Source organism: Mobula birostris, chromosome 22, assembly GCF_030028105.1.
Source record: "Mobula birostris isolate sMobBir1 chromosome 22, sMobBir1.hap1, whole genome shotgun sequence".
NCBI lineage: Eukaryota > Metazoa > Chordata > Chondrichthyes > Myliobatiformes > Myliobatidae > Mobula > Mobula birostris.
The window spans coordinates 58886747-58910267 of record NC_092391.1 but is presented as its reverse complement, the minus strand read 5'-3'; the positions used below and the strand labels follow the sequence as shown (position 1 = coordinate 58910267).

Here is a 23521-nt window from a genome sequence, read left to right as displayed (position 1 = left end):
AACACCTCTTCCCACTAACCCACCCCTCACACCCCCAACCACCATTTCCTGTCGTACGGATTCCCCTGTGCCTAGCGTCACTTTATGGACATACAATCAATCTGTGTGTATAAGCTGTCTTATGTATTTATGTTTATTGTGATTTTCATTGTTATTATATTCTTTATCTTGTTTGTTTTTTTTGTGTCTGCATCAGATCTGGAGTAACAATTATTACATTCTGTTTTACACATTTGTACTGTAACCAGTCTTGACCAGTGACAAAGTTTAATGTAGACAGACAATAAGGTGCAAGATCATAATGAGGTAGGTTGTGAGATCAGGAGTCAATTTTATCGTTCTAGGGAACCATTTAATAGTTGTGTAACGGCAGGGTAGAAGCTGATGTTGGTTTGAACCAACCCCATCGGCCTGCATGTGACCCAGATTCCTTCATTACCTATTTGTTTGTGTGTCTGTCTATTGTCGTATCTGCTTCCCCCACCTGAGCAACAGACACAAATTGCTTAAGGAACTCAGCCAGGTCAGGGAGCGGCTCTGTGAGTAAACAGTTAATGTTTTAGGCCAAGGTCTTTCAACAGGACTAGACCCAAAATTTAGTCTGACTTAGAGGCATGGAGAAGTACGGCACTGAAATAGACCCATCAGCCCATCTGGTTTACCGAGCCATTTCAGCTTCCTAGTCCCGTTGACCGCCACCTGGACCATAGCTGTCTGTACCCCTGCCATCCATGTACCTATCCAAACTTTTCTTAAATGTTGAAATTGAGCTCACATGCATTGCTGGTGCTGGAAGCTCGTTCTACAGTCTCAAGGCCCTCTGAGTGAAGAAGTTTCCCCTCATGTTCTCCTTAAACTTTTCAGCTTCATAACTTCTAGCTGTAGTCCCTCCCAACCTCAGTGGAAAAAGCCTGCTTGCATTTACCTGATTTATGCCCCTGATAATTTTGTATACCTCTATTTAATCTCCCCTCACTATTCTACATTCTAAGGAATAAAGTCCTAACCAATTCAATCTTTCCTTATAAGTCAGGTCCTCCTGAACCAGCAACATCCTTGTAAATTTTCTCTGTACTCTTTGAACCTTATTTACATGTTTCCTGTAGGTAGGTGACCAAAATTGCACACAATTCTCCAAAAGAGGCCTCTCCAATGTCTTACACAACTCCAACATAACATCCCATCTCCTGTACTCAGTACTATGATTTAAGAAGGCCAATCTGCCAAAAGCTTTCTTTACAACCCTGCCTACCTGCTGAGTTCCTCCAGTAATTTTATGCGTGTTGCTGGAGTTATATCATGCAGACTGCCAAGATTCTGACTGTAATGGCAGAGGAGAAATACTACTATTGCCACTGCCGCTGCTTAGGATATGGATTCCGCCCCCTATCTCCATGTGAACAGCAAAATATTCCTCTGTGCCCACCTCCCTCTTCACTTCTTAGAAAATCCTGATTATTTCAATTGGTAGACCTTGACTTCCTATGTTTTCTGGGAATGCAAGACAGATTTTTGTAATATTTATATTTATGGACCCAAGTAAAATTCTGGTGAATCTGCCCTGCTTGTCTTCATAGGCTGCTGTGTTTTTTTTCTAACTGAAATTCAATCAGGGGATTTAGATACAGGTTTAGTGTCACTGACGTTGTCGTGGAATGTGTTGTTTTGTGACAGCTGTAACAAATTACTGTAGGTTACAATAAAAACTAAATGAAAATGAGCAATAGTGAGGGAGTGTTCACAGACCATTCAGAAATCTGATGGCAGACAGGAAGAAATTATTGCGTGGATGTGTGTGTCTTCAGGCTCCTGTCCTTCCTCCTTGATGGTAGTAGGGTCAGCAATACAGCACAGAAAAAGGCCCTTCAGCCCATCTAGTTCGTGCCAAATTGCTAGTGTGCCTAGTCCCATCAACATGCATCTGGACCATACCCCTCCCATCCATGTACCTAACCAAACTTAAATGTGGCAGTCAAGCCTGCAGCCGCTGGCAGCTCTCACCACCCTCTGAGTGACCATGTTCCCCTTAAACATTTCACCTTTCACCCTTAACCTACGACCTCCAGTTCTTGTCTCACCCAACCTGAGGGGGGGAAGCCTGCTTGCATTTACCCTGTCTGTACTCCTCATCATTTTGTATACCTCTATCAAATCTCGCCTCAGTCTTTTATGCTGCAGGGAATAAAATCCTAACCTCTTCAACCTTTCCCAATAACCCGGGTCCTCAATGTCCTTTGTCAACTTTCTGTGCAGTTTTTAAGCTTATTGACATCTTTCCTGTCGGTAGGTGATCAAAACTACACACGATACTCCAAATTAGGCCTTACCAATGTCTAGTACAACTTCAACATAACATCCCATCTCCTGTATTCAATAAACAGATTTATGAAAGCCAATATGCCAAAAACCTCTCTTTACGACCCTACCTACCTCTGACACCATGTTCAAGGAATAATGGGTCTGTGTTCCCAGATCCCTATGTTCTACCACACTCCTCAGCGCCCTGTTGTTCACTGTAAGGTACAGTTAATGGTGCCAAGGGAGTGTAACAGTTAGTGTGACCCTATTCCGTCTGCAATTTTCAGCCCATTTTTCCAGCTGATCCAGATCCCACTGCAAGATTTGATAACCTTCCTTTCATAGTCCTGCTTGACAAACATTTCAGAGTGTTTTGAAGAGGTAATCATAAAGGTAGATGAGGGTAGGGTATTGGGTGTTGTCTGCAAGGCCTTTGACAAGGTTCTATATGATAGGATTGTCAGGAAACTTAGGTCGCATGGAATCTAGAGACAGCTCGGTTCAGCGAGTTGGGTTCAAATTTGGCTCGGAGATAGGAAACAGAGGGTGCTGGTTAAAGATTGTTGTTTGGACTGGAGGCTGGTATCTCGTGGCGTGCCACAGGGTCCATGTTTGGACCCTGTTTATTTGCTATTTATATAAGTGATTTGGACATGATTGCAGAAGGCTTGAACAGTAAGTTTGTGGATCACATAAGATTAGGTAGTGGTGTTGACAGTGAAGAAGGTTATCAAAGATTACAGGGGGTTCTTCAGTAGGGGAAATAGATTGAGAAATGGCAGATTAATTAGGTGTGAGGTGATGCATTTTGGAAAGATAGAGCAGTGTAGGATGTGTACTGTGAATAACAGTGCACCTACCATTGGCTCCTTCAAGTTGTTATAGCCAGGGGGAGGTAGTGGGAATAAGTTTCTAATGGCGTGATCTCAAACAGCCTCTGACAATCAAGTCCAGCTCCTGGCCTCGATGTGTGGCTAGCTACTAATCTGGAGCCGGGGTGTCCAAGGCAGTCCCACACTGAGTTCTTGTGATCACACTGATGCCAAACTGCATGGGTCTGCACCGGGCTACTGATCATTTCTCCTGACAAGAAAAAGGGTGAAGGTGGGTTCCTGGCACCTTAAAACCAATCACTTTGGGCAGATGGTGCTGATCTAGGAGAAGGTAAACTCTGATCTCAAACCTCTGCTGCCTTGTGGCTGTACCCACTCGTGAGGAAGGCTTTGGGAGAAAACCCTGAGGAAAGATCGCTAAGGCAGTCGGACTTTGAGTCCAGTGCTGACTGCGACGCCGCTGGCACCAAACTGTATCGGTCTCTGCCATTCCTTTGGATTCACCAAAGCTGCGTGGAGAGAGGGAGCCTGTTGCATGAGCAACAGCTTGTTCTCCATATGGTACTGCTCCAGCTTGTGTATCACACGGACAGCAGGGACACACATCCGTGGTCAACTCTGACCAACAGAGGGGCTCAAGGTGGGGAACCGGGGAATGTAATGGAACAGAGGGACTTGGGTGCACATGTCAATTGTACATTGAAGGTGGCATAACAGAGAGGATGGTGAGAAAAAGCGTTTACCTTCACTGGTCAGGGAACTGAGCGTAGGAGTTGGGACGTCACGTTGCAGCTGTATAAGTAATTGGTAAGGTCACACTTGGAGAACTGTGTACGCTTTTGGTCACCCTGTTATAGAAAGACATGGTTAAACTGGAGAGAGTGCATAAAAAAATTTGTTGCCAGGACCAAAGGGCCTGAGTTATAGGGAAAGGTTGGCCAGCCTAGGTCTTCATCCTCTGGAATAAAGGATAAGAGGTGATCTTACAGAAACACTTACAATTCTGAGAGGTTTAGATAAGGTAGATCCCAGGTAGAGGAATTCAAAACCTACAGAGCATAGATTTAGGGCGAGAGGGGAAAGGTTTGAAGGGGACCTGAGGGGCAGAGGATGCTGAGTACTTGAGCAAGCTTCCAGAGGTAGTGGTCGAGCCAGGTCCAATGGTATCATGTAAGAAGTACTTGGAGGGGCAGGGCTTGGAGAGATAGAGGCCTTGTTAGAGTGGATGTGGAAAGGATGTTTCCTGTGGTGGGAGAAGTCTTAATACCAGAGGACAGAGCCTCAGTAAAGAGGGATGTCCTTTTAGAAGGGAGATGAGGAGGAATGTCCTTAGCCAGAGAGTGGTGATTCTGTGGAATTCATTACTACAGGTTTGTGTGGAGGCCAAGTCATTGGGTATATTTAAGGCAGATGTTGATAGCTTGATTAGTCAGGGCATGAAGATATAGGCAGGAGATTGGGGCTGAGGGGGAAATGGATCAGCCAATGCAAAATGGCAGAGCAGATTCAATGGGCCAAATGGCCTAATTCTGCTCCTGTACCTTACGGTCTTATGGACCAAATGCAGGTAATTGGGATCAGCTGGGTGGATGCCCTGGTTTGCATGGATTTATTGGGCTGGAGAGTCTTTATCAGGCTGTTCCATGATGCTGAATAACTCTACAGAATATATGAAAGGATTTGAGTGCATTCTAAGCCTTTGAATTATAATAAACACACACAAAATGCTGGAAGAACTCAGCAGCTATGGAAAAAAGAGTACAGTCAATGTTTCGAGCCGAGACCCTTCATCAAGGCCTCATTGAGTCCTGATGAAGGGTCTTGGCCTGAAATGTCGACTGTACTCTTTCCCATAGATTCTGCCTGGCCTGCTGAGTTCCTCCAGCACTTTGTGTGTTGCTTGGAATTCCAGCATCTGCAGATTTTCCCTTGCCTCTTAACATTTAATCATTGGCTGTTTGTTATCCACAGTGAATGAAATACAATGTTGGTGCAGAATTATCTGTATACATCTACTTTCACCTTGCAAATCTCTGTTGTTTTATTCTCAACGGAAGAAATTGTTTGGACAGAAAACCTATTTCCTTTATGACTGGCTGCTCTGACCCAGAGGCATTCAACTGAATGTTGTAAACAGTGTTTGCATATTTGCCATTAAATGGCTGACTTTTCACACTTATCAGATTAAAACTTCCTTCAATATTCACGAGTTGCCTTTAGAGAGTAGTAATCATAATTTGACCTTCCCTCAGCGATATTATGGGAGATCTACAGGGGATTTAGATGGAGTGGAGATTTTGTCTGTAACATAACGCCATTAATAACTGCTGCGGTTTCAGTGAGTCAGATAGCAGCTTCTGCACGTCAGGCGGGTCTCTGAGTCATAACAGTGATTGAGGAAACAAAGGCATTTGTTTGCAAATGGTACAAAAACTCATTCATCTAAGCATAGAAATGGGCTTTTTGGTTGATCAAATCTGCAGACTGTAACACTGAAACGGTGACTGTTTGTCTCCCCTCTCGCTGTGGAAGGAGTGATATAACTCTCTCCCTTGTTACTGAGAGAAATGTTGAACTGTTGGGGTGGACAGTAGTTTTTGGTGTACTGCAGACCACGGTCTGTCTTTGGGGCTTTGTTGTTGTTTGCATGGTGGCTGGTGGCAGTCTTGGTGCTTTCTGCTGGAATAAATGGGGTGGGGTTTGCTGCTGATTTGCTGCCGCTTGTGTGTAGGAGGGGGTCGGGCCTTTGGGATTCTTAAGTTTTTTTTTCTGTCATTCGTTATTTGGGGATTTTCTTCTGTTTCATTGTCTGTGAAGAGTAAGAATTTCAAGTTGTATACTGTATACATTCTCTGATATCAAATGGAACCATTGAATCAGAATTGGGTTTAATATTACTGACATATTGTGAAATTTTGTGTGGGTATATGTAGGTATTTATATGTGTATTTAATCAAATTAAATTAGTGCAAAAAAGAGAGCAGAAAATATTGAGGCTGTTCTTGGGTTGTTTGAGTGTCCATTCAGAAATCTGGTGGTGGAGGGGAAGAAGCTGCTTCTGAAATGATCTGATCTGTGCAGAATCAGAAAAAGGGGCTTTAAACTTGCCCTTTACTTCAGTAACATATGATCATGTGCCTACACGGTTGTAAAACGTGATGGAATGGAGCAGACACGAGGAAATCTGCAGATGCTGGAAATTCAAGCAACACACATAAAAAATACTGGTGAACGCAGCAGGCCAGGCAGCATCTCTAGGAAGAGGTACAGTCAACATTTCGGGCCAAGACCCTTCGTCAGGACTAACTGAAGGAAGAGTGAGTAAGAGATGTGAAAGTGGGAGGGGGAGGGGGAGATCCAAAATGATAGGAGAAGACAGGAGGGGGAGGGATGGAGCCAAGAGCTGGACAGGTGATTGGCAAAGGGGATATGAGAGGATCATGGGACAGGAGGCCCAGGGAGAAGGAAAGTTGGGGGGGAGGGAGCCCAGAGGATGGGCAAGGAGTATAGTGAGAGGGACAGGGGGAGTAAAAGGAGAGAGAAAGAAGAAAAAATAATAAAAGATAGATAAATAACGGATGGGGTACGAGGGGGAGGTGGGGCATTAGCGGAAGTTAGAGAAGTCAATGTTCATGCCATCAGGTTGGAGGCTACCCAGACGAAATGTAAGGTGTTGTTCCTCCAACCTGAGTGTGGCTTCATCTTGACAGTAGAGGAGGCCATAGATAGACATATCAGAATGGGAATGGGACGTGGAATTAAAATGTGTGGCCACTGGGAGATCCTGCTTTCTCTGGCGGATAGAGTGTAGGTGTTCAGCAAAGCGGTCTCCCAGTCTGCGTCGGGTCTCACCAATATATAGAAGGCCACATCAGGAGCACCGGACGCAGTATATCACTCCAGCTGACTCACAGGTGAAGTGTCGCCTCACCTGGAAGGACTGTCTGGGGCCCTGAATGGTGTCCGGTGCTCCCGATGCTTCTGGCCTGCTGCGTTCACCAGCAATTTTTATGTGTGTTGCAGTTGCATGGAATGGAGCAGATTTGATTGGTCATTTGTAAATCATCCCGCGATTAGTCCAGGGTTGCTGAGCTAACCAACAACCCTAGACTTAAAGGGTCTATCCCATACTATCTCAATAAATCCATTTTGAAGGGAAATGTACTGGACTATGGAGCTCCGGAATTTCTTGGCCACTTTCCACCGACCTTGCTTTGATTGCTTAGATTTTAGACTTCCCATGGGGCCCAGTGGTGAAGCACCATTGCTCAAAGACCTGCCTGTGGGACCTTGTTTGGGGTAGACCTGCTTCAGGGACATGGTTTCCATCGATTCCAATACCTACTCAGGGCCCATTGTGCCGCTGGTGTTTAGGACAACAATGAAGGTCCTCCATTTCTGGTGGTGTTCAGGGCTTCCTGCAGTGTCAGTAGCTTCCTCTGGCTTTCACTACTGTTAGTCATGCAAGTCCTGAGTAGAAACTCAGGAATACTGTCACACTCAGATATAGAAGGATTCTTCATTGCTGTTTCCATAACAATTTTGTTTGGCCAGTTAGGGTTGTTAGCCCTGAGCTGAACCCCTAAACCTGAAGGACCGGTGGACCAGTCTTAGTCTGGCCTCTACCCTTTGACCTGTTTGGCATGGGTGACCCTGCCAAGAGCCAAAGCATAAAGCCCTGACTCCAGCCAGCATAGCTCCCCGGGTCATTGAGGCACACAAGCCTCCAAACCCAACGACAAGTTTGTGGTCCTCTTGGAGGACTATTCCAAAGGAAAGCATCAATTTCAAGGCAGCAATGCAAATATAACAATCTCGTATTGTTTCAAAAAATGGATTTTTTTGTGTTAATTTTTTATTTCTTAAAACATTTTTCTAATTGTTTTGGACTTTTAGATATTCAGTGTTTGATTATGTTGACAGTTGGCAAAGCTAGGGATATCAGTTATTTTTTCAGATATATATACGTACACACACATATATGGGCAAGGAAAACCTATTCACCCCTCCCCAATCCCCTTACTGAGGATTGAGATGATCTTGGTCCCCGGGGTAGGTTTTGATCTGCAAAAGGCAGGTTTGCACTCACCATATTAATCAGTGGCGAGAGTATTTATAATGACCGGGGTCATTGCCCACTGCCCAGAAGTTGGCAATGGCAAACCACTTCTGTAGGAAGAATTTGCCAAGAACAATCATGGTCAAAGAGCATAATCACCCATGTCATACAACAGAGCCCATAATGTTAGGCAGGAAATTTTGAGTTTGTCTTTGTATAAAACAAAGACATTTGGAGGAGTATGTGGATGGGAGGCATATGGAGAGTTATGGTCCAGATGCATGTCAGTGGGACTTGGCAAAATAACACATAGCTGAAGTGCCTGTTTCTGTGCTGCAGTGCTTGGTGACTCTGGGACTTCCCACACACAAAGCCCTGCTGACCTTGAATATCCAAATGACCATCTGCATTTCTAATGGATGTCAGATGACACTAAGGTTGTTGGTGTTGTGGATAGTGTAGAAGGCTGCCGTAAGCTATCACGGGACATTGACAGGATGCAGAGCTGGGCTGAGAAGAGAAAGATGGACTTCAACCCAGGAAAGTGTGATATGATACACTTTGGAAGGTTGAACTTGAAGATTAATGCCAAGATTCTGAGCAGTGTTGAGGAACAGAGGGATCTTGGGGTCTAGGTCCACAGATCCCTCAAAGTTGCCACACTTTCACACTTTGATAGAGTGGTTAAGAAGGTGTATGGTGTGTTGGCCTTCATTACTGGGTGACTGAGTTCAAGAATGTAACTCTATAATACTTGGAGTTTTAAAACGCAAACAACAGGAATTCTGCAGATGCTGGAAATTCAAGCAACACACATCAAAGTTGCTGGTGGACGCAGCAGGCCAGGCAGCATCTCTAGGAAGAGGTACAGTCGACGTTTCAGGCCGAGACCCTTCGCCAGTCCTGACAAAGGGTCTCGGCCTGAAACGTCGACTGTACCTCATCCTAGAGATGCTACCTGGCCTGCTGTGTTCACCAGCAACTTTGTGTGTTGCTAATACTTGGAGTATTGTGTTCAATTCTGGTCGCCTCATCATTGGGAGGATATGGCAGCTTTGAGAGGGCACAGAGATTTACCAGGATGCTGCCTCGATTAGAGAACATGTCTTATGAGGAAAGGTTGAACGAGCTATAGCTTTTCTCCTTAGAGCGAAGGAAGATGAGAGAAGTCTTCATAGAGGTGCATAAGATCGCACTTTTAAGGTGGTTAGAGGGAAGTATGGAGGGGGAATGTCAGAGGTAGTTTTTTTTTAATAGATGCACTGCTAGGAGTGATGGTAGAGACGGATACATTAGGGACAGTTAAGAAACTCTTAGATGGTACATGTGTGATTGAAAAATGGAGGGCTATGTGGGAGGGAAGGATTAGATTGACCTTGGAGTAGGTTTAAAAAGTCTGCACATCGTGGGCTGAAAGACCTGTACTGTGCTGTAATGTTCTTACTGATTGCATCACCGACTACATCAGCTTCTGTGTGGACGCTATAATGCCACCAAGGACTGTTCGCTGCTTCCCTCTGGGTCACCAGTGACCTGAAGGCTCTTCTCCATCACAAAAAGTGAGCCCTTGGATCAGGAGACGGAGGAATTGAAACGTGCAGAGGGAGCTAAAGGAGAAGATGAAGGTGGCTAAAGAGAAATTCAGGAGAGAGCTTGAGCAGAGTAGCACATGGGAGGTGTGGAGAGGCATGAAGAACAGCACTGAGCCTCAGAATGCAGCTGTGAATGGGCTAATGAGTTAAACCAAAAATTGCCCTCCTGTTCACAGCACCAACATGCCCCCCTCCTCCAATTCAACATGTGGATGAATAAAACAGGCTACCACCGTCTACATCCCTTACTTGCCCTGCATCTACCATCCACACCTCCATAGAAATTTGCTTGTAGGGAAGAAGGGTTGACGGCAGGGAACGACTGAAATACTGACTCCGTCCTAAACTTGGGTCCATGTCCATCGCCATTTGTGCCAAGTGTTCCGGCTTCCACCATTCCCTCACCGTTGGTAAACTCCCGGGATTTTCAAAATCGTCTGCTGCTTGCAGCATCTGAGAGATAGTTCACCGTAAAAAAAAACGTATGCCTTGAATGTGGATCACACAGGTCGAGTGGTTGAATCAGCGATGTTGTGTTAGGCGGCAGGAAGCGCACTGCTATGTTAGGATGAATGCTGTCCAAATGTTTAGGATGGGCTGGCGCATTGTCAAGCAACAAAAGAACTTTAAAGGCAAGATTCTGTTCCCGGTAGTAGCGTCCCAGAGCTGTGTTACCTTCAGCTGATGCCGCAATGTTTATAATTTCCAACTTTTTTTCCAAGTGTTACAGCGGTTCTCTGCCGCTCGGCTGACAGCCCAAGACATGACATTGGATGCTTAGGAAGCATAGTTAAATATTTCAAGCACAAATTCACTGCACCATAGGTAAAACCAACAAAAGTTTAAGATGGCGCATCCACACCTTGCCAAAACCAATGTGAGAGTGGCAGGAGAGAGACTGTGAGGCGCGCACACCTGACTTGTATTGACGAGAAGGCAGTGCTCCTTGCATAACTGTGAATTTTGGACGCATATAACGAGACGTTGGTAGAAATAGGTTCCTCGCATAATTGTGAATCCGCATAGTCTGAAGACGCATATAATGAGGATAGGGTGTACCAACTGCTATCGTCTCAATCTTCACCTCTCCCAGACCCCACCTTCCACCAACTCCCCAATCATTGTGGACTCAACTTCACTGCTGAGCAGGTGAGAGGGGCTCTGGGGAAACTCCGACACGGCAAAGCACTGGGACCGGATGGTGTGAACCCCAAGGTCCTGAAGAAGTGTGCTGAGCAGCTGTGGGGAGTTCAATCTGAGTCTCCGCCTGGAAAGTGTCCCAACTCTGGAAAGTGTTCTGTGTGGCCCCAGTACTCACGAAGGGCCAACCGAAAGTCTTGAATGAATACCATCCAGTGGCCCTGACCTCACACATTGTGAATACTCTAGAGAGGCTGGCCCTGGCTCACCTCTGACCCCTGGTCAGATCGGCCCTCAATCCCCTGCGGTCTGCCTACCAGGAGCACACTGGAGTTGACGATGCTGTCATCTACCTGCTGAACAGAGCCAGCTCCCATTTGGATAAGCAGGGCAGCACTGTGAGGATGATATGTTTTTGATTTCTCAAGTGCCTTCAATAGAATATAGCCCTCATTGCTGGGGGAAAAGCTTCTTTCAATGCAGATTGACACTTCCATTGTTTCCTGGGCAATGGACTACCTGACTGGCAGACCACAGATTGTGAGGCTTCAGATCTGTGTGTCAGACATGGCTGTAAGCAGCACCGGGGCCCCACAGGGGACTGCATTGGCTCCCTTCCAGTTTATCCTGTATACTCGGACTTTAGATACAACACTGAGTCATCTCATCTGTAGAAGTTCTTTGATGACTCAGCAGTAGTTGGGTCTATGAAGAGAAGACAGGAGGATGAATACAGGGTGCTGGTGAAGGACTTTGTTGAATGGTGCAAGCTGGGTCATCAGCAGCTCAACATCAGTAAGACAAAGGAGATGATGGATGCTTTAGGAAGCCTAAGCCTGCGCTGCTCCCTGTTACTATTGATGTTGCGGACCTACAAGTACCTGGGGGTGCACCTGGATGACAGACTTGAGTGGAGCACCAACACAGAGGCTGTGTACACGAAGAGCCAGAATCACCTCTACTTCCTGCGGATCTGAGGTCCTTTGGAGTATGCAGGCCTCCCCTTCACATGTTCTACCAGTCTGTTGTCACCAGTACCATCTTCTATGTGGTGGTGTGCTGGGGCAATGGCATCAACATGGGTGATGCCAACATGATCAATGAACTGATTAGAAAAGCTGGTTCTGTTATAGCAATCAAACTGGCCATACTGGAGGCTGTGGTAGAACAAAGGACCTTGTGGAAAATCCTGGCAATTCTGGACAATGTTTCTCACCCTCAGCATGCCACCTTGGCTGAACAGAAGAGCACTTTTATTAATAGACTAAGACAGCTGCGCGGCTCCAAAGAGCGCTATTTCAGTTCATTCTTACCCTCGGCCCTTGGGCTCTGTAATGAGTCAACCTGTACAAGATAATATAATATACAAGTGCGTAGGAGGTGGATACGTCACACTCACGTCCCCATCTACATCAACGGAACTGTAGTGGAGCGTGTATCAAGCTTCAAATTCCTTGGTGTTCACATTTCCGAGGATCTCACCTGGTCCCTGAACTGCTCCATCCTGATCAAAAAGGCACAACAGCACCTTTATTTCCTGCGGAGCATCAAGAAAGTCCCAGGATACTGACGGACTTTTACCGCTGTACCATTGAGAGCATACTTACCAACTGAATCTCAGTGTGGTATGGCAATTGCCCCGTATCGGACCACAACGCACTCCAGCGTGTGGTGAAACTGCCCAGCGGATTATCGGCACCCAATTGCCCACCATTGAGAACATCTACCATAAACACTGCCTGGGCAGGGTGAAAAGCATTATCAGGGATGCATCTCACCCTAACCATGGACTTTTTACTCTCCTCCCATCCGGTAGGTGCTACAGGAGCCTCTGCTCCCGCACCAGCAGGCACAGGAAGAGCTTCTTCCCTGAGGCTGTGACCCTGCTGAACCTCACATCACAGTGCTAAGCAGTACTGCACCCATATTGTACTGTCTCAGTACTTTCATATTTGTGTGCTGTAGCACTTTTTTATTCGCAGTTATTTTGTAAATAAGATTATTCTCTGCATTTCTGGTCAGATGCTAAATGCATTTCATTGGCTTTGTATCTGTACTCAGCACAATGACAATAAAGTTGAATCTAATCTAATCTAAGATGGGGTCTGTTAAGAGACTGCTGGACAGGTACATGGACCTTCGAAAAATGGAGGGCTATGGGTAACCCTAGGTAATTTCTAAGGTAGGAACATGTTCGGCACAGCTTTGTGGGCCGAAGGGCCTGTATTGTGCTGTAGGTTTTCTATGTTCCTACAGCTGGGGAAGTGATGACTCCCTCTTGTTAGACTGTGGTAATTTATTTTTATTGTTTCTACTTCTCTTCTAATATTTATACCTGTGCACTTGTAATGCTACTGTGACACTGTAATTTCCTTTGGGATTGATAAGGTATATATATTTGAGATGTACTGTTAAAAGGCTGTTGAGATTCATATGTCTCAGCATTAGTCCATGTAATTTGGTGTGATGCACGTAGAATTTATTCTGGGAAGTTATTGAGAGTGGGCGGGGATGGGGGGGGTGCGTCGAATGTGGCTGAAATCTCCTTCCAGGATTTTCTGAGCATTACTGGCCGGTCTGAGTGTGTGTTTTAGTGGTTTACATGTGCCTACATGTCTTCAGCAGTATCATGAAGATGGTGCGAGGATTGAAGCTGCCTTCCGTCGCTATATCCACAGAGCTGACTTGAAGCAACAGAATGACAGTTATGAGATCATCGTCTGTCACGCAAATGTAATCCGCTATTTCGTTTGCAGGTAATTGATGTTCCGTGGTATTTGCTGAGAGAGAGTATAGACATTGTGCAAGGCTTGGAAATTAATGTTGAATGGAGTCCAGTTTAACAAATTGACTCTAACTTCAGATTTTGAATATTATAATTTCTAAAGAAAAGCGGAGTGCTGTGTGGGAGGGAGGAGTTAGGTTGACCTTGGAGTAGGTTAAGCTGTTACGATTGGGGATGTCGGAGTTAGTTCAATCCCAGTGTCCTCTATGTGACTTGCATGTCCTCCCCATGGAATGTGTGGGTTTCCTGCTACAGTCCAAAGATGTGTCGGTTGGTAGGTTGATTGATCACTGTAAATTGTCCTGTGATTAGGCTGTTAAATCGGGGGTTGCTGGGCAGCGTGGCTCGAAGGGCTGGGAGGGCACGTTCCGCGTTGTATCTCAAAATAAAAATTGGCATGTACCACTCAATGTACTGTTGAGATTCACACATGCCTCACAGCATAATAACGTGATCAAGTAAAATGAGTCTAATTTATCATTGCCTTTTTTTTTGCCATGCTTGCAATTTCTTAAACAAAAAATGCAAAGGTATATGGAATCTGTTTTGTGGGAAAGTGAGAATTACTCTCAGTGAACTTAATCTAAGTAATGGGAAAAATTGACAACATTTGAACCTGTTCCAACATTTGATAAGATCACGCCTGATTTTCTCTGCTTTTTTTGTGTCTAGAAGTTTAATTCTTTGATATATTTGATGAAGTGACATCCACAACTTGCGGTAGAGAACCTGAACTAGGGATCTGCCTCCAACAGTAATTTCCCATTCTGTCCCCATATCTGTTGAGTCCTTTAATATCTAGTGTTGGCGGTGCAGTCTCGAAGGGCCGAATGGTCTACTTCTGCACCTATTGTTTATTGTTAACACTTTAGAGAAGTGAGCTGCCACAGATTTCCAGGATAGAGAATTCCAATGAAACCAACCTCTGAACAGTTTTACCTCAAGTAGCTAGCCTTTTAGTTTGAAACAGTTATATCCCCAGCTGTACTATTCAAACAGGAAAAATATCTTGCCTAAATCAACTGTACTAATTCTTCCACATTTGTTTTAGTGAGTTCACTTCTCATTCTTATCAGCTCTGGAGAAATGAGTGCAACCTACCCTACCCCATCTCTCCTGGTACACAAACCTGCTCAATTCAGTGCAACTTCCTTAATTAAAGAGAGTTGAATTTCATTTGAAGAACAGCACCTACCTACCTCAAACAAGAGAATATCTGCAGGTGCTGTAAATCCAAAGAACATTCAGGGAGGGAGGCAAAAAAGGTGGGGGGGGGGGCGTCCCTGTTGATCAGAGAAAGTGTCACAGATGCAGAAAAGGAGGAAGTCCTGGAGGGGTTGTCCACGGATTTTCTATGTGTGGAAGTTAGGAACAGGAAGGGGTCAATAACTCTACTGGGTGTTTTTTATAGACCACCCAATAGTAACAGGGACATCGAGGAGCAGATAGGGAGACAGATTCTGGAAAGGAGTAATAATAACAGGGTTGTTGTGGTGGGAGATTTTAATTTCCCAAATATTGATTAGCATCTCCCTAGAGTGAGGGGTTTAGATGGGGTGGAGTTTGTTAGGTGTGTTCAGGAAGGTTTCTTGACACAATATGTAGATAGGCCTACAAGAGGAGAGGCTGTACTTAATCTGGTATTGGGAAATGAACCTGGTCAGGTGTCAGGTCTCTCAGTAGGAGAGCATTTTGGAGATAGTGATCACAATTCTATCTCCTTCACCATAGCATTGGAGCGGAATAGGAACAGACAAGTTACGGAAACGTTTAACTGTAAGGGGAAATAGGCTATCAGGCAGGAACTTGGAAGCATAAATTGGAAACAGATGTTCTCAGGGAAACGCGTGGAAGAAATGTGGCAAATATTCAGGGGATATTTGCGTGGGGTTCTGTGTAGATACATTCCAATGAGACGGAAAGGATGATAGCGTACAGGAACCGTGGTGTACAAAGGCTGGTTTAAATCTAGTCAAGAAGAAGAGCTTACGAAAGGTTCAAAAAACTAGGTAATGATATAGATATAGAAGATTGTAAGGCTAGCAGGAAGGAGCTCAAGAGTGAAATTAGGAGAGCCAGAAAGGGCCATGAAAAGGCCTTGGCGGACAAGATTAAGGAAAACCCCAAGGCATTCTACAGGTATGCGAAGAGCAAGAGGATGAGACATGGGAGAATAGGACCAATCAAGTGTGACAGTGGAAAAGTGTGTATGGAACCGGAGGAAATGGCAGAAGTACTTAATGAATACTTTGCTTCAGTATTCACTATGGAAAAGGATCTTGGCGATTGTAGGAATGACTTACCGTGGACTGAAAAGCTTGAGCATGTAGATATTAAGGAAGAGGATGTGCTGGAGCTTTTGGAAAGCATCAAGTTGGATAAGTCACCGGGACCGGATGGGATGTACCCCAGGCTACTGTGGGAAGCAAGGGAGGAGATTGCTGAGCCTCTGGCGATGATCTTTGCATCATCAATGAGGATGGGAGAGGTTCTGGAGGATTTAAGGGTTGAGGATGTTGTTCCCTTAGTAAATTTGCTGATGACACAAAGGTTGGGGATTTTGTCGATAGTGTGGAGGGCTGTTAGAGGTTACATCGGGACATTGATAGGATGCAAAACTGGGCTGAGAAGTGGCAGATGGAGTTCAACCAAGATAAGTGTGAGGTGGTTCAGTTTGGTAGGTCAAATATGATGGCAGAATATAGCATTAATGGCAAGACTCTTGGCAGTGTGGAGGATCAGAGGGATCTTGGGGTCCGAGTCCATGGGACACTTAAAGCTACTACACAGGTTGACTCTGTGGTAAGAAGGCATATGGTGCATTAGCCTTCATCAATCGTGGGATTGAGTTTAAGAGCCGAGAGGTAATGTTACAGCTATATAGGACCCTGGTCAGACCCACTTGGAGTACTCTGCTCAGTTCTGGTCGCCTCACTGCAGGGAGGACATGGAAACCACAGAAAGGGTGCAGAGGAGGTTTACAAGGATGTTGCCTGGATTGGGGAGCATGCCTTATGAGAATAGGTTGAGTGAACTCGGTCTTTTCTCCCTGGAGTGATAGAGGATAAGAGCTGACCTGGTAGGGCTGTATAAGATGATGAGAGGCATTGATTGTGTGGATAGTCAGAGGCTTTTTCCCAGGGCTGAAATGGCTAACACAAGAGGGCATAGTTTTAAGGTGCTTGGAAGAAGGTACAGAGGAGATGTCAGGAGTAAGTTTTTACGCAGAGAGTGTTGAGTGCGTGGAATGGGCTGCTGGTGATGGTGGTGGAGGCAGAAACAATAGGGTCTTTTAAGAGACTCCTGAATGGATACATGGAGCTTAGAAAAATAGAGGGCTATGGGTAAGCCTATTAGTTCTAAGGTAAGGATATGTTTGGCACAGGTTTGTGAGCCGAAGGGCCTGTATTGTGCTGTAGGTTTTCTGAGTTTCTATTCACAAAATGTTGGAGGATGCCAGGCAGCATCTATGGAAAAGAGTAAACAGTCGACTCAGTCCAAAACGTTGACTGTTTACTTTTTTCCATAGGTGGTGCCTGATCTGCGGACGGACCTACCTACCTCAATTGGTTTGTCTTTACTCTGCCTTGCTGTTGATATAACTATGGTTTTTTATAAACCCTTGGCTCAACTCTTGCCCTTCTCCCCTTTGCGTAGAGCCTTGCAGTTCCCTCCGGAGGGGTGGCTGAGAATGTGTCTGAACAATGGCAGCATCACCTGGCTCACCATTCGGCCGAACGGAAGGGTGGCACTTCGAACGTTGGGGGATACGGGTTTCATGCCTCCCGACAAACTAACCCGTTAAAAGAAACTGTTGGGGGGAGGGGGAAACATGCATGCTTCACAGTGCAGAATATTTACCTCGTACTTGAAATGATGTCTGTGGCTGTTCTGTCGACTTGCAGCAATATTTACAGATTTTTATTTTTGTTTTGTTTTTAATTCACATTTTAGAATCATATTCTACCAGCAAAAGGGTGTGAGATGTAATCACTGTTCTATGTCAGCTGATAATTGACGTAGTGAATGTGTTTGATTTGGCCATCTCCTGTAAGCTTGTTTATAAAAATATATGGGCCTTGTGGTATCTAAGTATTACCACCAATGTTTTTTAAAAAAAGTAAAAATTTTCCTAAAATGCCTGCTCCCCTCTGGTCCAATGCAATTAATCAGTGAGATGTGTTAACCTCGGGCAAAGCTGGACTTGAGGAAGGGACTTGCTGTTTCTGGTGTTTAATGTTAGCTGACCTCAGCACACCTGGATTCGATGTTTAGTTACTGCAGGTGATGCGGGGCAGTCAGGTGGGATTTCCTTCCCTCCCGACCCCTTTCCCGTAATCCTCCAGCAGTAGTGGAGAAGACAGCAGTGCCCCTACTACTGAACCATCCCCAAAGCTCACAACATGTTAAAAGCCATGAAAAACATAGATAACCTGTAAAATACTTACTGCCCATTATGCCACTGGCGTTTAAGGCAGCAATGAAGGGCCTCCATCTCTGGCTGTGTTCAGGGCTTCCTTCATCGTGTCAGTAGCTTCCCCTCAGTTGACACTACTGTCAGTCACACAAGTCTTGGGTGGAGACTCAGGAATACCGTCTCACTCAGATGTAGGATGACTCTTCGTTGCTGTTTCCATAACTATTTTGTTTTTGACCAGACAGGGTTGTTAGTCCTAGCTGAACCCGGAGGACTGATGGACCACCCTTAGTCTGGCCTCTACCCTTTGACCTGTTAGGCTTGGGTGACCCTGTCTCCAGCCAACGAGGCTGTCCGGGTCACTGAGGCACAAACCCTATGACAAGGTTGTGGTCCTCTTTGAGGCTGTAAAATACAGCACCTTTATAATCCAAAGAGCTTCATAACTATTTTAAAAATAATTGTTATCAATATGCAAGGCCTAAACCCTTGGTCAGGATGATGTTGGGTGTGAATCCAGGTTATACGCAACGAGTTATCAGTGTTAACTTTAGTACCTGGTGATCACATTTGAAACTTGTATCATGTCACTGCATTAAGCAGTTTACCCGATTGTCACTTCTTTCCCGATGCAATATTCAAATGTTGAATACAGGGTCCCATGAATAAACTTTTTAAAAAAAAAACACACAAAATTGCAGCATTATTGTTATATACTTACAAGACATTTGGTTGAGCAACTAGTGATTTTTACAGTGAATTCAGTTGCATAACACAGAAACAAGCCCTGCAGGCCAACTGATCCTCGGCTGTTCCCATTTGTCTCATATTGTCAAAACCTTTCCCATTCATGTGCCTGTGCAAATGTAGTTTAAATATTGTAATTAAATTTGAACAAAACAGTGCAGCATACGACAAACCATTGAGCCCTCAGTGCTATGCCAAACCACTAAAAACAAAAACAGCCAACCACTAATCTGCTACATTTTGGGGGGGGGGGGGGGTTGGATTTACATTTCAGCTGGTTTAGCCCAACATTGTAGGTCAAAGGGCCTGTTCCTGCACTGTACTGTTCTATGTTCTATCCTTCTGAATCTTAACTACACCCTCTAGCTTAATTGCATCCTTCCTATTCTCTAAATGCAATCTTGTCAAGTTCTTGTACAATTTTCCACCAGATTGCTTAACCAATTCTTTGTCTTCCCTCCCATTTCACTATTTTTTGAGACATTTTTGCCAGGAGTCTTGTACAGCAATGAGACTGCTTTTCACATTATATGTCAATGATTTGAATGATGGAATTTATGGCTTTGTGGCCAAATTTGCAGACAACACAAAGATAGGTGGCAGGGCCGCACGGTGTATTGTGAGCAGTGATCTTATCTAGGAGAAGATGTGGTGGTATTGGAGAGAGTTCAGAGGAGGTTCACATGAATGTCTCTGGGAATGGAAGGATTTGATAGTTCTGAGCCTGTACTCGCTGGAACCTAGAAGAACGAATGGGATCTCATTGAAACCCATCGAATATTGAAAGGCCTGATGGAGCGGATAAGAAGGGGATGTTTCCTATTGTGGACAAGTCTAGGACCAGAGGGCACAGACTCAGACTAGGACATCCCCTCAGAAGAGGGATGAGAAAGAAGTTATTTAGCCAGAGGGTGATTTATCTGTGGAATAAGTTACAAGTGGCTGTGCAGGCAAGGTCATTGAGTAGATTTAAAGCAGAGGCTGATGGGTTTTTGGTTAACCAGGGAGGGTCAAAGATTGTAGGAGAAGGGAGCTGAGAGGGGTAATAAATCAAACATGATGGAATAGTGGAGCAGACTTGATGGGCCAAGCTGCCAAATTCTGCTCCTATATGTTATGGCCCGCTTCTAAATTCTTAGAATTTTTTAATAACACTTGTTCTTTGAAATATTTAAAATGTTAGTATTTGGAACATAGCACAGTACAGGCCCTTCAGCCTACGATGTTATGCCAACTCTTTAACCCACTCCAAGTTCAATCGAATGCTTACCTCTCACATAGCCCTCTACCTTTCTTTCATCAATGTAACTATCCAAAACTCCTAGTGTCCCTAACATAGCTTACCCCTGGCAAGGCGTTCCACACACCCGTGTAAAACCACCTTACCTCTAACATTCCCCATACCTTCCTCCAATCAATTATACCCTCGCATATTAACCAGTTCCTCTCTGGGAAAAAGTCTGGTTGTCCACTTGATCTACACTTCCATCAAGTCACCTCTCAACCTCCTGTTCTCCATAGAGAAAATGCCCCAGCTCACTCAACTTATCTTCAAGGGGGGAGATGCCTCAAGAAGGTGGCGTCCATCAGCAAGGAGCCACGCCCTCTTCTCATCAGGGAGGAGGTACAGAAGCCTGAAGACACATACTCAATGATTCAGGAACAGTTTCTTTCCTTTCTGCTATCATTGAACTTAAGAACACTACCTATTTTTTTTATTTCTATTTTTGCATTACTTAACTACATATATATATATATACACACACACACACATTACTTAACTATATATATATATATATATATATATATATATATACACACACACACACACTTATATATATATATATATATACACATACATACACACACAGCAATTTTGTTCCATTATGTATTGTTTTGTACTGCTGCCACAGACAAATTTCACAATGTATGCCAGTGATATTAAACCCGATTCTGATTCCAAGATCAATGCTAAAAACTAAGATAATAAATGCACAAAGAATAAATTTGTTAAAACTAGCAAATAAAAATCAATTGCTGACAGACCCCTTGATGAGTGGAATCTCGCCTTTCAGACCTATCCATTATCCTCATAAGATAAGCTCTCTAATCAGGCAGCTAGGCAATCTTTGCTGTTAAGTGGAGGCCAGGACTATGGCTTGGTAAATGGCCAGTGGCTGTGCCCCCAGTAGGGCAGAGCAGGGTGGCTACCATGCCAGGTACTGAAGTTAAAACATAAAGGAAACCTCTGCAGCATAGAACATCCTTGTCCCCATTTAATAGATTTATTTAAATAAAAGTAAAGGGATTATTTGTACATTAAATTCATTATCTACATAGGTTCCTTTACAAATATCACATTTGCACCCAATGAAATTAAGAGGGTCAAGAACGTCCAGCTGGGAAGCGCGGTACAGTCGGCCCTCCTTATCCGCAAGTTCCGCATGCTCGAATTCAACCAACCGCAAATCGAGAAAACCCGGAAGTGCTCTTCCAGCACTTGCTGTTCGAGCATGTACAGACTTTTTTTTTTCATTATTCCCTAAACAGTGCAGTAAACAACTATTTTACATAGCATTTACATTGTATTAGGTATTATAAGTAACCTAGAGATGATTTAAAGTATTCGGGAGGATGTGCGTAGGTTATCTTGGATCGGGATCGAAAATAAAACGGAAGTTCTCTTACTAAGTAAGTCGGAACAAGTACATCCGGTATTATTTAGCGTCAGTTAGTCAAACGTTTGTCTTAGTATATAGTATATATTTTACCTTTCTATGTATATAAAACCCTTAAGAAACATATGTTTCAGCACCGGGCTCGGGAACAAAAATTCCCGAGTTCGATCCAGTGACAAGACAGCTCCCAGGCGCTCTCCAACCCTGCCGGGTTGATGTGGATGATCCAAAACCCCAAAACCCAATAATTAAACCACTGTGTTGCTTAGTAATAATTGTAGCTTTCACCAGGGCACGGATTTTCTCACTTTATCCTTTAAAACTGTTCCGATCATTGACTGACTGTAGCCTAACGCTTTTCCAATGATAGATGGCATTTCACCTTTCTGATCACTTTATTATTTCCACTTTATTTTAAATCACGATCGTGATTATTTTCGTGAACAGAAACACTGCGGATTCAGAGCTCCGCCACCGGGTCCTAATGTCCACCACACTGAGACAGGTTAAATAAGGTCTGGGGTTCCGCTGGGTCCTAAGGTCCACCGCATTTAGACAGATTGAATAAGGGACTTGAGCATCTGCGTTTTTTGGTATCTGCGAGGGGTCCCGGAACCAATCCCTCGCGGGTAAGGAGGGCCGACTGTACTCTGATCTTGAGGTCATCGCAAGTGGGAATTTAACAGGCACAACACTAACGTTGTTTGCGCTTCAGTTATGCAGTGCAAGCCACATCCGGACAGATTTTTAACTGGTAATGGAAACATTCACCAATTAACAGAATGAAACAAGGCCGTTTGCACATTAAGACTTTTCAATACATCAGTCAAAGCCTCATAATGTGCAGAAACACAAACAATTAGCTTTCACTTTGTGCATTTTTTTCATTTATTCTTTTCTCAGCGGCTTATCGTTTCACATTGATGCAATAGATGTACCGTACATATCCCAGATGTGCTGTGGGAAGGGCCAGAGTTATTAGAACCACGTACGTTCACATACTTACATGAACCTTGCACAAGTGATCCAAGATGTGGCAGGGCAAAACACACTTTGTCCTTGGATTTAGAAAATTACTTCCAGAGTGAACAGTGCTCCCTATGTGTCTGCAGGACAACATGGATTTGACATTTGCTGGTATCCATCAACTAAACAGCTACCAAAAACCTGTACTTGCATATTCCACATGCTGATTTAATTACATTAAAGGCAACTAACTGTAAAGCTAGTTCACAGCTCAGTTAAAATGAATGTTTCCCCCAGTAAAGGCACTAAAAAGCTTGCAAAAGCCATCGATACAATTTTCCTACAACATAAATAATTTCTTTTAATAGATCTGACAAACCTACTGAGAATACCTTATGGCCAATGCAATCAAGGTGCCAAAAACAGATTTATCATTTATACACGTTATTTGTCTTTATTCTCCTACTAGGAGCATCCTGCACCCTTTTTGTAATCATTGTAGCACCTGACTTACGAACTTCACTTACAGTACAAGTTGTTTTTAAAACATGAACAATCCACATATATATTTCTCAACAATAACAGTGGCATTATTGACTAACATGCCTCCTTCCTATTATTCTCAGATCAATGGACTTTTACAGAAATTTCACAGAAATCATAATGAAAGACGTTACTGACATCATCAGTCTTGTTGCTGGGTTAGGATAAGGTTGAATTTTAATCCCTAGCACTAGTCTGCTTCCAAAGTCCTCGACTACCCCAACCTCCCACTACCTCCCCCTCCCCCCCCCCCACCACAGTCTGGGCTTCTTTTGGTAAAATCTACATATGAGACAGAATTTTATTGAAATGAAGTTTAAAAAGTTAAAATATATAAATTTCTGGATGGCAAGAGAAATCAGAATTAATATTAATTATACAACTGAACTTGAGACATTGAAGAAAGAGAAAATAAATGTAAAGTTGGTTCACATCAACAGAATCAAACAGCACACAGTATCCA

At 44.1% G+C, this 23521-nt stretch overlaps 1 protein-coding gene across 2 annotated transcripts in view; it reads left to right on the top strand.

Annotated features, from left to right (window-relative positions):
* The window catches only part of pgam5 (PGAM family member 5, serine/threonine protein phosphatase, mitochondrial), a 35140-nt gene extending 16316 nt beyond the window's left edge, over positions 1-18824 (top strand). Inside the window, exons 5-6 of one of the 2 annotated variants that reach the window (XM_072240842.1) lie at positions 13545-13678; positions 17365-18824. In XM_072240842.1, coding sequence (XP_072096943.1) covers positions 13545-13678; positions 17365-17512 — 282 coding nt within the window. In that variant the 3' untranslated portion in view covers positions 17513-18824. The remainder of the gene's footprint in view (positions 1-13544; positions 13679-17364) is intronic. The other variant, XM_072240843.1, reaches the window with a different exon arrangement.
* Positions 18825-23521: the final 4697 nt, after the last annotated feature.